Below are 12,674 nucleotides of genomic sequence, written 5' to 3' on the forward strand. Positions count from 1 at the left end.
TATGAAGGGACCACGTGGGAGGCTCGTGAGCTGTGACCAAGAAGAACATGGAGGTGGGTTGTCCATGAAAGGCAGGGAGTCAATCCAATCCTCATCCTTCCAGGAATTCCCCTGCCAGGAGGGTCTCCTTCATGGCCACTGTGCCAGCTGACTATAGGCAACAGGACAGCACACTATCATCTATAGTCAGAGCGCCCTTCACCTCCCTAGAAGCAGGACAGGAAACTTTCTGGAAAATGGCTTGGCCCATCCGGAGTGCCCTGCCCTTCCCTATTCCTCTCTCCAGCTTGTGGAGCAAGATGGGGAGAGAATGGCGGGGCTGAGAGGCTTACTCTATGGTCCCAGAAACACACACACACACACACACACACACGCAACCAACCTGAGCCCTGATGGTTCTGAAGTCAGCATGCCTGGGTCTGAATCCATCTCTGTCACTAGTAAGCTGTGTACAGTGACTTACTCTATCCTCAAATAATAATAATATTGGTTTCATGAGTTGTTTTGAAGGTTCATGGAGTTACTACATGTAAACCCTTGGAACAGTGCCCAGCACGTAGTGAATAATCAAAGGAACTACGTCAGCAGACATCATCCTCCTATTTATTACTCTGAACCTGGTAGACACAGATCAAGGGGTATAGAATCAATAGCTACAGTTAAGTGGGTGCTGGAGCATCAACAGTTTTCACTGTTGATGCTCCACCTTTCAGCCTCACGGTTGGGGAATACAAGAGGAGTGACAAGGACTGTGACAAACTGGAAGGCCAGTGCCCCTCTAAAGAAGGAAGCTACCGCCCAGCCAGTTGTTGCCATGTGAAAATTTGGGTGATGTTGCCACATCTTTGGATTTTCCAAAATTTGAATTTTTATATGAAATGTACCAATTTTAAAATGTGGCAATTAATTCAGTTAAAAAAAAACCCCAAAACCTTGTAGGCCAAATCCAACCCTTCTGTGAGCCTCCAGGGTACAGCTTTCCTGTCGACTTACTGCCCCAGGGCCAGGTCAGGCTTTTGCAGCCCTGGGAGGGCAGAAGAGAGCCTTGAGGGCTGGATCTGCCCACAAGCCTCTCTGATCCCAAGTCGGCCTCCTTCTCACCTGTCCCTCAGAGCAAAGGGGAGAGTGGGGATATCTGGGAACGAATGTGATTGTGCAGTGGAGGCTCTGCCCAACTCTGCCCCATCTGTCCAGCCTAGGGATTAATCCAGAAACAGATGGAAGAGGCAGAAGGATGACTTCATTCTACGCACTGAGCACCTACTACCAGCCAGTTACTGTTCTAGGTGCAGTGCAGACAGCAGTGATTACAAGAGGCCAGGCCCCTGCCCTGATGGAGCTGATCTTAACCCCGTGTGTGTGCGGGAGGGGAAGGCAGTGTCAGAGGTGATACGTGCTTCAGTGCTTCGTGTGGAGAAACAGAGCAGGGGAAGGGGGGCCAGGAGGAGCAAAGGCCCTGAGGCGAGACTGAGGTGTCAAAGGTGACAGAAGCCAAGGATAAGATGGAGATATGCCTGCTAGGGAAGGTGGAAGGAGACAGCTCTGATAAGGAGCAGAGGCAGGGCCAGCAGGGCCTCTTCTGCTGGTCACATTCTCTAAACCGCAGATGTAGGCCCAGAGGAGTTGCATCCCCTTAGCAATTTCTGACAGTTTGTTCCTCCCCTCACTCCCTCACATCTCTGGACAGATAGCCCTTTTCACATTCTCTTTGTGAATGTGATTTGTAATTCCTTTGTGTTTATCACACACACACAAACACAATCAAACCTCTTGAGTTCTTGAGGGTAGAGAGCCCAATTTTTGTTCAGCTCCGAGGTCTCCCTGCCATTACGTTCCCCACAGTGCCCAGAAATGATAGGCTTCCATATACCAATGTGTTAAACTGAAATAATGGCATGGTCTTAAGCACATTCCCTCACTTCTCACACCTTAGTTTCCTCTCCTGTAAAATGGGGATAATCATCGATCGTGATGAGGAGGAAAAGAAAAAAAGGCTATAAAAATTGGGGGCCTAGATAACCTGGACTTGAGGCCACCAGGGTTTTTCTCTTGCTCTGAGTTGGGTGCCCCTGGAGCTACTGGGAAACGTTCTTGCCCTCCTCCCTCCTGCCACCACGGGCCTCAGTTTCCTCCTCTGAGGGGAACTAACTGGGGAAGAGGGGCCAGCACACACTTCCCAGTGAGGCTGGGACTAGGGACACAGGCTGCCACAAATCTCTCCTGACTGCGCTGGTCCCCTCAGCCCAAATGCTTGTTGCTGTGACTTCTTATTTCACCTAAGCCATTTTTGGTCTGTAGGATGTTCCGTCTCCAGGTCTGTCCTGCCAGCCCTGGCTCCCACCCCACAATGCAGGCATCCAGGTCCCATGCCTGGGTCTGAGTCCCAACAAAGGCAGGCCCCGGAGACCAGCAGCCAACAAATCTGAGATAGGGCTTTCTGGGAGCGGCAGGCAGAGCCCCTGTGAAATGGAGGGTGGCCAGAAATCCGGAGCCCCTCACTGGTATCTGGGTTCCCCAGAGAACTGGCTTCCACTGGAGACGGAGAGAGGGGCGTCGTCTCAGCCACCTCCCTGTTTCCCGTCCTCTTTTTCTCCCAGGCTGTGGGAGGCAAAGGGTTAAATCCCATAGAGCTGATGCTCTGACTCCAGGCTAGAGGGGCCCGGGAAGCTGGGGTCACTTCCTGCTCCGTCCCAGTCACCCTGAACTGGTCCCCGGGTCCTCAGCCTGGGATCACCCCTTGAGAAGGACCCCAGAGTCCTCGGCATCTAGCCCGCCCCCTGAGGCAGGGCATTCAAGGGGTTAAGTCCCCTGGGGCTGGATTCTGCCTTCCGGCCTTTCCCAGACCCCAGAGCCGTGAGTTGGGGGCGCCTGGGTTCCCGGGGGGTTGGCCCGGAGGGCCCGGGACGGCCGCCGGGGAACAATGGGGCGCGAGAGGCACTGGCCGGGCGCGGGACTGAGCCCCCTCCCCCGCCCCCGGGCCGCCCGGGTTAGGGGTGGGGGCCGGGAAGGGGCCGTGAGGGCCGAGGATTCTGGGAAGAGCGCGAGGGTCTGCTGTGGGGGAGGGGAGGGCGTGAGCATTCTGGGAAGAGGGAATTCGGCCTGGCGGGCCGGGCCGGGGGCCGGGGCGCCGCGGGAGAGCCGGGAATCCTGGGTGCCCCGGGCGGGGGAGGGGAGGATGCCAGGCTCGGGGCTGGGAGCCGGAAGGAGGGTCGTGGGGACCGGCTGGAGCAGAAGTCCAGGGTCCGGGCTGGTGTGGGCGTCGGGGGGCCGGGGCCAGGGTGGCTGTATTCCCGCGGCTGCCTCCATGTCAGGGTCACCCTGGGCCGCTCTCCACACCTCTCTGTGAGGCAGCCTCCTCCTCTCCTTCCCTCCCTCCCTCCCTCCCTCCGCAGTGGGGCTGGCCTGAGGTCGAGGCCGCTGCAGGCCCAAGCACTTCTTGCCTCCCTCGTTCTCCCCACTTTCATACTCCATGTCGGCCTTGTCATTAACCCCTTCCCTTCTACCCTGGATCGCTGAGTTTGAATTTCTCGAGAGACGATTATGGTACATAAATTCTTACCTGTCCTCAGCAAACACAGCAGGCATCTTCAACATAGTCAGGCAGCCCCCAGCTTGGCAGAAGTCCCTGCTTCCACCTTCCCAAAGACACTTACAGATGGGGGTGGGGGATTCTCATAGCCTAAGGAGCTGCGGAGATGAAGAAATTCATTTACTTCCTAACATCTCTCCTACTGCTGTTTGGCAGGCTTCAGCTAGCTCCTGCTTCACTTTGGTCACCACCCTGCTGCCTTCTCACAAGTCCTTGCACCACCGCCCCCATACACACAGTGGTCATCCCACATGGCCACTCAAAGCCCAGGCCCTCCCCAGGGTCTCTCTTATGGGTCTAAACTTTGTGGGGAGTTCTCCTCCTAGCATTTAGCTCCTGTGGCCCTGTTCCCTCATCATGGAATCATATCACTGCCTCTGGAGTGACAGCTGCCTATGTTTTACTCTGAACTCCTGCTCCTCTGCTGCCATCCCTTTTAAAGGCATTGGACCAAACAGGTTTTCTAGGAGCAAGGGGCATCTCATTCATTCAAAATTTATTGAGCACCTATTACGTGTTAGGGATGGGATACAGCAGTAACGAAAGAGAAGATGGATTAGAGGAAGGGGTACCAGGATGGGAGTGGTAGTGGAAGGCTTCAGTGGGGAGTACTCTGTTTCTAGTTCACAGCTACAGATTGTCAGGATCCAACCCCTCCTTTTACAGCCAGGGAAACCTCTTGATCCGAGGAATTTCTCCAGCCCGTTCCCATGGCCAGCAGGCTCTGTCTGAGCTTCTTTCCCCAGCTGCCCACGTTCATGAGTTTCACATGACTTTCAAGGTCATTTCCCTCTCTTAGAGGCTGCGACAAGCCAGACACAGAGCCTTGCATATCTGGTCTTAGTTCTGCCACTTCCCAGCCTGCGACTTTGGAGAAATCTCCCTGGGCATTGATTTCCTAATCTGGAAAATGGACAACCTGATTCCTGGGTCTCCTCAGAGGACTGTGGGGAGGATCGGGTGCACCAATGAGGACAGCACAGCGGGCACTGTGTCAGCTAGCTGTCAGCTGCCAGGTGGTCTCCACACACTCATCCCGCCTCTCTTTTCCTTTCCAATTCCCTCTCAAGGTAGTTCCTGCAGAAGCCCCCGATGGCTTTAAACTGCCCCCTCTCCCTACCTCTGGCCCGAGCTTCGACCTTCTTTCTGTGCTTGGATAACGGGAAAGTGCCCCAGTCTTTTGGAGGGCCCTGTCCCCTCAGGGAAATCAGGGTGGTTACTTTCTTTTTTTAACTCTTTAAGTGTTCCAGGCAGTCTTGGTTGTCTATGGGGCTCATAAGGAAAGTTTATTGGTCCCAATTAGCAACCCCCTTAAGGAGGAAAATTAGAGTCTTTAATGAACTTCCTCTGATTAGCAAAATAACAGGTTTCCCAGCCTCTGGGCATCAGAGGGGTAGGGTGAGAGCCTGCTTCCCCTGTGGGTGTCAGATATTACCTCTCCAGCCCCCAGTGTGGGTTCAAAGGGTTATGACTGATGAGCTTTTAATTACACTCTTAAATTCACCTATTTGCTTCGTTGTGATCTTAAGATCTGGAGCAGGAATCTGGCCTGCGGGGGCGGGGGGGGGGCGGGGGGTGGCTGGGCGCGGTGAGAACTGATGCCCAGAAAAACGGGGAGGTAGAAGACTGCAGTTCAGATCAGGAGAAATAGGGGCTGGGGGGTGGGCAGGTGGGGGAGTGGGGCTGGGGGAGTAAAGGAAGGCGGGAGGTCAGCTCCCATGGTGTGCTCTCTCCCCTCCCCTCCCCAGGGTCCCTGGAGCACTGGGCAGTCCTGAGTTCTGGGATGGAGCCCGAGGCAGCGCTGTGGGGCCCTCATCTGCAGGGTCCTGAGCTGAGCCCCGACGATGCTCATCGAGGTGAGGGACACAAGAAGGGACTGCGGTCCTGACAAGACAGTAGCCCCAGTTCAGGGAGGGGCTCAGACTCTGGGGGAAACCCAGGGGAGGGAAGTGATGCTCGGCCGTGTTCTGAAAGGAAATGGGGGCTGGAGACTCCCTTTCTCTCTGTAGGTGCCGGCAGTGGGAACGAAGAGGAGAGCCCTCAGCAGGAAAGTTCTGGGGAGGAGGTCATCTTGGGAGATCCAACTCAGAGTCCAGAATTCAAGGACCCACACGAGATGCCCCTGGAGACACCCTCCCAGGATCCCTCAGTCCCCCAGGACCCCCCAGCCCCGCTGGGTCACTCCAACCCCTCAGACCACCAGACCCCTCTGGACCCCCCAACCCCCGAGGTAGTCCCGACCCCGTCTGACTGGACCAAGGCCTGTGAGGCCAGTTGGCAGTGGGGGACTCTGACCACCTGGAACAGCCCCCCGGTGGTCCCGGCCAACGAGCCCAGCCTGCGGGAGCTGGTGCAAGGCCGCCCTTCCGGGGCCGAGAAGCCCTACATCTGCAACGAGTGTGGCAAGAGCTTCAGCCAGTGGTCCAAGCTGCTGCGGCACCAGCGCATCCACACAGGCGAGCGGCCCAACACCTGCTCCGAGTGCGGCAAGAGCTTCACGCAGAGCTCACACCTGGTGCAGCACCAGCGCACGCACACGGGCGAGAAGCCCTACAAGTGCCCCGACTGCGGCAAGTGCTTCAGCTGGAGCTCCAACCTGGTGCAGCACCAGCGCACGCACACGGGCGAGAAGCCCTACAAGTGCACCGAATGCGAGAAGGCCTTCACCCAGAGCACCAACCTCATCAAGCACCAGCGCTCTCACACGGGCGAGAAGCCGTACAAGTGCGGCGAGTGCCGGCGGGCTTTCTACCGCAGCTCGGACCTCATCCAGCACCAGGCCACCCACACGGGCGAGAAGCCCTACAAGTGCCCCGAGTGCGGCAAGCGCTTTGGCCAGAACCACAACCTCCTCAAGCACCAGAAGATCCACGCCGGCGAGAAGCCATACCGCTGCACCGAGTGCGGCAAGAGCTTCATCCAGAGCTCGGAGCTGACCCAGCACCAGCGCACGCACACCGGAGAGAAGCCCTACGAGTGCCTGGAGTGCGGCAAGAGCTTCGGCCACAGCTCCACCCTCATCAAGCACCAGCGGACTCACCTGCGCGAGGACCCGTTCAAGTGCCCGGTGTGCGGCAAGACCTTCACGCTGAGCGCCACGCTGCTGCGGCACCAGCGCACGCACACGGGCGAGCGGCCCTACAAGTGCCCCGAGTGCGGCAAGAGCTTCAGCGTCAGCTCCAACCTCATCAATCACCAGCGCATCCACCGCGGCGAGCGGCCCTACATCTGTGCCGACTGCGGCAAGAGCTTCATCATGAGCTCCACCCTCATCCGCCACCAGCGCATCCACACCGGCGAGAAGCCCTACAAGTGCTCCGATTGCGGCAAGAGCTTCATCCGCAGCTCCCACCTCATCCAGCACCGGCGCACGCACACGGGCGAGAAGCCCTACAAGTGCCCCGAGTGCGGCAAGAGCTTCAGCCAGAGCTCGAACCTCATTACGCACGTGCGCACCCACATGGATGAGAACCTCTTCGTGTGCTCCGACTGCGGGAAGGCCTTCTTGGAGGCGCACGAGCTGGAGCAGCATCGAGTGATCCATGAAAGGGGCAAGACCCCCGCCCGAAGAGCTCAGGGCGACAGCCTCCTGGGGCTCGGGGACCCTGCCCTGCTGACCCCACCCCCTGGAGCCAAACCACACAAGTGTCTCGTCTGCGGAAAGGGGTTCAATGACGAGGGCATTTTCATGCAGCATCAGAGGATCCATATTGGAGAAAACCCCTACAAAAATTCAGATGGCCTCCCTGCACACCCTGCCCCCAAGCCGTCTCAGTTTCGACCCCCCAGGCTCCCTTTTGGAGGAAATTCCTATCCAGGTGCGGCGGAGGGCAGAGCTGACCCCCCAGGACAGCCCTTTAAAATGCCTGATGGGCAGGAGAGCTTCAGCCAAAGGCTGGGTCTGCTGTCCTCCAAGTCCTACATCTGTTCCCACTGTGGAGAAAGCTTTTTGGATCGCGCTGTGCTCCTCCAACATCAGCTCACCCACGGCAACGAAAAGCCCTTTCTCTTTTCTGATTATAGGATTGGCCTAGGGGAAGGGGCAGGGCCCAGTCCCTTCCTAAGTGGAAAGCCCTTTAAATGCCCCGAATGCAAAAAAAGCTTTGGCCTCAGCTCTGAGCTGCTGCTGCACCAGAAAGTCCACGCCGGCGGGAAACCCCAGAAGAGTCCGGAGCTGGGGAAGAGCTCTTCGGTCCTCCTGGAGCACCTCAGGAGCCCGCTGGGGGCCAGACCCTACAGCTGCTCAGATTGTGGGGCCTCCTTCCTCGATCGCCTAGCCCTCATCCGGCACCAGGAGACCCATACCCAAGAAAAGTCCCCCAAACCTGAGGACCCCCTCCCAGAGCCAGCCACCCTGTCCACAAGCCAGGAAAGTGAGGAGGAAGCCCCCATCCCCACAGAGAGCAGCAGCCACGGGGAAGGGGGAAGCCCCAAAACCCTTTTGGAAGAAAAGCCCTATTTGTGCCCCGAGTGTGGAGACGGCTTCACAGAAGTCGCAGCCCTCCTCCTCCATAGGAGCTGCCACCCAGGGGTCACCCTGTGAAATGGGTCTGGAGACCAGGGGCCTCTCTCTCCTGAGAGGAACACTGGATCTCCCCAAAAATTATGTGGGGAAAGGAGGAAAACTCTTATCAGATTGTAGAGAGGCAGAGGATAAAGAATGGTGGGTAAAAATAGTGCTTTTACATCAGTGATGAGAAACCCTTTAAAACTGTTGGTGGGAACCACTTACAAGGCAGTAGAGAAAAACTGTTGGGTTAGAAACCCTATAAATACGTAGGAAAAAAAAGCCCTTTAAGTCTGTAGCAGAAAAACCCTATAAACCATAGTGGATAAAAGCCCTATTAATTGTAGGAAGAGGTCCCAATATGTCTCTAGACAACCCTATAAAACTGTATTGAAATCCTTGTGAAACTATAGGGTCAGGGAAGTGCAGGGAATATGACAATTGCGTTGACTTGGGAGGAGTGACCCTTAGAAGGTGTAGAAGAACCTCCCATGAACTTGCTCCACAGCATTCTCTCCCCTTGGAGTATGGGAGGGAACCTCTCTCCCAGAGCCGCGGACAATTACACTGAGGAAACTGCTCGTCTGGGAAGGAGCACGGGAATGGGGTGGAACCAGAAAAGGAAGAAAACAGGAGAAAAATAAGGGATGAGGAGCCCTCAGATCCACAGAGGAGAAATGACCCAGGAACTAGGAAAAGAAGGTGTAGCTCAGGACACTGGGGGTTCCTTGGGGTACGAGGGCAGTCTTAGATGATTGTGGTGTGTGAAAGGAAGAGGCCCGTGGAATTCCTGATCAGAAAGAACCCAAAAATGGGGAAGGAAAAAAATATCCAGCCTTTTTAAAGGCTGAAGTTTGGGGTGCATAAAAGCTTTAAGTATAAGGAGACCACAAAAATTAGGAAGAGTAGGGGGTTTGTTAGAGTGCTTTGAGGAAAGCAGACCAAGGTAGAGAAACTGTTCCGATGGAACCCAACAAACTCCAGGCTGCCCAGTCTTCCCTGTCTCCAGGAGCTTGTTAAACTGCAAGTACAAGCAGATCCCAGCTCAGGCCATCAGGGTTCCCCCCACCCCCAAAGCAGGCAGGACTCCTCTCTCCCCAGCCCAGCTGGGGACGTCTACTCTCAGAGGCCTCCAGGGATGGAGGGTCCCTCCTGCCACGTTCTCAGGTCTCACTGTCAGGAGGCTTCTCCTGAAATCTAACTGCCACCAGTCCTGCTGCAGTGGCAGCCCATTTCCTCAAATTCTGTCCTCAGTCGGAGAGGGAGAACCGCTGCTAGTCGACCTCCAAAGAATAAAGCCCTTCAGAGACTCAAGGCCTGTGTGTGGTTAAATCCTCCCCAGACTTCTCCAAGTCAAGAGAGCTATGTGTGGGCTCTCTGTGGCAACGAGGGACAGCAAGTTGACAGAATAGAGAGCTTTGATTAGCCAGCAACCTGATTTTAAACCTCACTCTTTCATCTGAGCTGTTAGCAAGGCTGCTGGCAGGACAAGCCAGCCTGCACACTGTGATGGGTGTCCAAACACCCCACAGACTGGACCGTGGGTCCCTGAAGAGTATATGGAGACCTGACCACCTGACCACCTCACCCTGGTACCTGGAGCCCTCTGAGGTTGTTAACAACCCAGCCCGACTGGGGGTTTGCAAAGGGACAGATTCCACCCACTTGGCTCCTCTCCTCCTTAGCCAGAAACCTTCAGAGGGAGACGGAAGGATGAGAAACACACTCCCTGGCCAGGCTTGTCTCCAGTCCTCACACACCACACACAGTGACATACTTTCATTAACCCAGCCAAACCCGCTCACATGACTGGGGGTGTGTGTCAGGGGAAACAGACTGTTTTCTTCTAAAATGGTTGGAGAGAGAAAACTCTTTTGAAACATCCGTAACAAGAACCCCATCCCCTAACTCTAGAGACCCTTAAAGAAGGAGAGGACTCCGTCCAGTGCTGGGTTCAAAGGAAGTGCCCACTGACCCCACGCTGGCCCCAGTAACGCACTGTGGTCCTGAAGTAAGAGGACTGAGATGCCAGGTGAGGAGTCACATCCCTGGAGAGGGTGACCCAGCTTCCTACAAACCTGTGGAAGAGACCTCTGATTCCACTACCTAAAAGTTCAAAAGGTGAAAGTCCTTCACCCTTCGTCTATCCTGTTCCCAAAGGGATGACCCTCAAATTCAAAGATTGAAGTCTAGAACGCTGTAGGAGGAAGAAGCAAGGCCTGCTGGGGAGAAGGAAAAGGCAGGCCTTGGATGACTATGGGGAGACCCTTGTTAACATCTGCATAAAGCCCCGCCCCACCCAAGTGCCAGGTCAGAGAGCACCACCAAGAGGGGAGAAGAAGGCTGCCTGCCTCTACTGACAGCATGGACCAAGGGGGTGTCCCTCTGAGACTGAGGAAGAGGAGACGATTCTCCAAGCAGGTTTTTTTCCCTGTAAGATGGCAGCAGAAAGAAACTTCAGTTGTAGAGACAAACCCCTTGTAAAGCTAGAAGCAGATCCTCTCAGAAACAGGTCTGAGGAATCTGTCTCCAGAAGGGTCCTGGAGAGCCCTTGGGGCTCCAGGGTCAGTCCAGGGGAAGATGGTCACTGTGGTCAAAGGCTGACTGAAGGCCAATTGAGGACTAGGGTGTAGCATACGTAGTAGGATGCTCGCATGTTGTAGGGTGAGGGCCAGAGGTCTTGGCTCCGGTACTGAATGGATGATGTGGACACGATTAGTTGGGGTCTGGGGTTTCATAGCAAGAAAGGGGGCGGAGTCAGAGACCTTTGGGGCGTGACCTGGTCTCTGTTGCCCACCTCCCCAAACTCTTTTAGCTGGGTACTTTCCTCCCAGAGCAAGCTACATCTGGGGAGGAACTAAACAGGGAACAGGCTGGGGGAGGTGGCAGTGTCCAGAGTCCCTCTGACCAGCTCAGGCCAAGGCCCCGGGGTCGTGGCACTTTCCCACCCAAACTGGGTCTGGAAGGCAGAGTGTAGCCAAACCCTCTCGTTCAACTCCACGCAAGCCTGACTCTTAAGAAGTGTCCTCGTGGAGGAGTGCGGCACAGGGTCACAGCGTCATTGGTGAAAGCAGAGGGGAGAATAGAAACTGATCTGAGCTTAGGCTGAAACTTGAAACTGCTATGGATATGGAGGTCAGAAGGGAGCATGGGCATGAATCCTGAATGGTGGGGCAACTCGAAACCATCACAACCAAGAGGTGGGTTCCATGGCACCCGCCCCTCAGGTGAGCAGCCCCGACTCCTTTGCCCCCGTGAGGGAAGCCCCACTCACCTGACTTGTCCCCCTGGAGTGAAGAGAGGCCCCACTTTTGAGTGTTGTGTGTCAATAACAGTGTTGTGTCACTGGTGGTCATGTTGATTAGTTGAAGAGAATAAAGGGAGTAAGATTTCCCAGGTGTTTTCTGTCTTCTCTTTCAAGCCTAGAGCAAGCTGAGAGAGCCCGTCCTCTCCCAGGGCAGCTTCCGTGTGTAACCTCAAAAGCTCAGCCCAGCCCCAGGCCGCCCTTGCAGCCCTCTTCCCAGAGGCCTAAAATCCCCATCCAGAGCTTGCTGGTGGGAGCCTGAGGGTTTACAGAGTTTTAAAATCTGCCCCCTTGGGAGACGGGCAGAAATGTGTGGAGAAGGTGGCAGAGCCAAGCAGCACGACATGCCGACTTCTGAGTGGCAGCCTGGTGACTCTGGCACCGGCTGGCTCGGGTCCAGCCGTGCTGCCTCAGGGAGGCCTCTTGGGCCCCAACACCTGCACCCTCCCCAGATGGCCACAAGGCAAAGTGCCTAAGATTCTAGTTCCAGAAGCCGGCAGCCACCTCCCCTGGTTCGCCTGGGTCCTGGACCTGGCCCAGCCCTTCCTCTGGACCAGAGCCTCCTAGACCCCGAGGAGAGGTGGGTGGTGACCTGGCTTGTCATCTCACTCTCAGGATGTAGCCCGTGAGCCCCCAACGTGTGGAGAGGCTGAGGCTAACAGGAGGCAGCCATTTGCCTAAGATGCAAAGTGCTGAGGGAAACCAGAATGGCCAGGAGCAAGCTCTGCACCCAACCGAGCCTCTCCTCCCCCACCGCTGGGTCTGCCTGGGCCTGGCCTGGGCTCCACACTGTCTGGGCCAGGCAGGGGTTGCTCTGCTGAATCTGGCTTGCAGGCTTGCCTCAGTGCTATCTCCTGAACCTAGACCTGGCCATGGCCCCTGAGCAGCTGCTGGAGGTCAATACTTGCTCTAACCCGTTGCCTGCCTCTGCCCCAGTCTGCCGGGGGCCCCTGCCCCAGCCAGGAAGCTGCCTCCCCACCTTCCCTGTGCTTCTCTGACCCAGACTCCCAAGGCAGACTCAATTGTCTCTCCTTCCCCTTTTCCATCTGGAAAGCAGCGGTGGTGGGGGGGCGGGAGCGGTGGAGAAGGGGGAAAGAGGAGGGAATTGTGTTTCATGTAGAAGCGAGTAATGAAGGCTATTCTATATTCTCTGGGGACACTGAGGTACCTCAGCACAGGAAGATCCTCAGCAAAGTGAGGGGACTACAGGGGAAGAACAGACACTGGAGCACATTGGTTCATACTTAGCAGAAGGGGCTGTGTATCCAGACGTG

General features: G+C 56.0%; 1 protein-coding gene across 2 annotated transcripts; it reads left to right on the forward strand.

Moving 5' to 3' along the window:
• The first annotated feature begins 2,666 nt into the window (after positions 1 to 2,666).
• ZNF629 (zinc finger protein 629) lies at positions 2,667 to 11,488 on the forward strand. 2 transcript variants are annotated; one of them, XM_081255640.1, is made up of 3 exons: positions 2,667 to 2,853; positions 5,338 to 5,445; positions 5,599 to 11,488. In XM_081255640.1, exons 2-3 carry the CDS (start codon positions 5,373 to 5,375, stop codon positions 8,130 to 8,132), a joined length of 2,607 nt encoding a protein of 868 aa, XP_081111766.1. In that variant the 5' UTR covers positions 2,667 to 2,853; positions 5,338 to 5,372; the 3' UTR covers positions 8,133 to 11,488. The 2 variants fall into 2 exon arrangements, with proteins under 2 accessions (XP_081111766.1, XP_081111767.1); XM_081255641.1 differs by lacking the exon at positions 5,338 to 5,445.
• Positions 11,489 to 12,674: the final 1,186 nt, after the last annotated feature.

Source organism: Mesoplodon bidens (assembly GCF_964165515.1).
Source record: "Mesoplodon bidens genome assembly, chromosome: 15".
In the NCBI taxonomy this organism is placed as follows: domain Eukaryota; kingdom Metazoa; phylum Chordata; class Mammalia; order Artiodactyla; family Ziphiidae; genus Mesoplodon; species Mesoplodon bidens.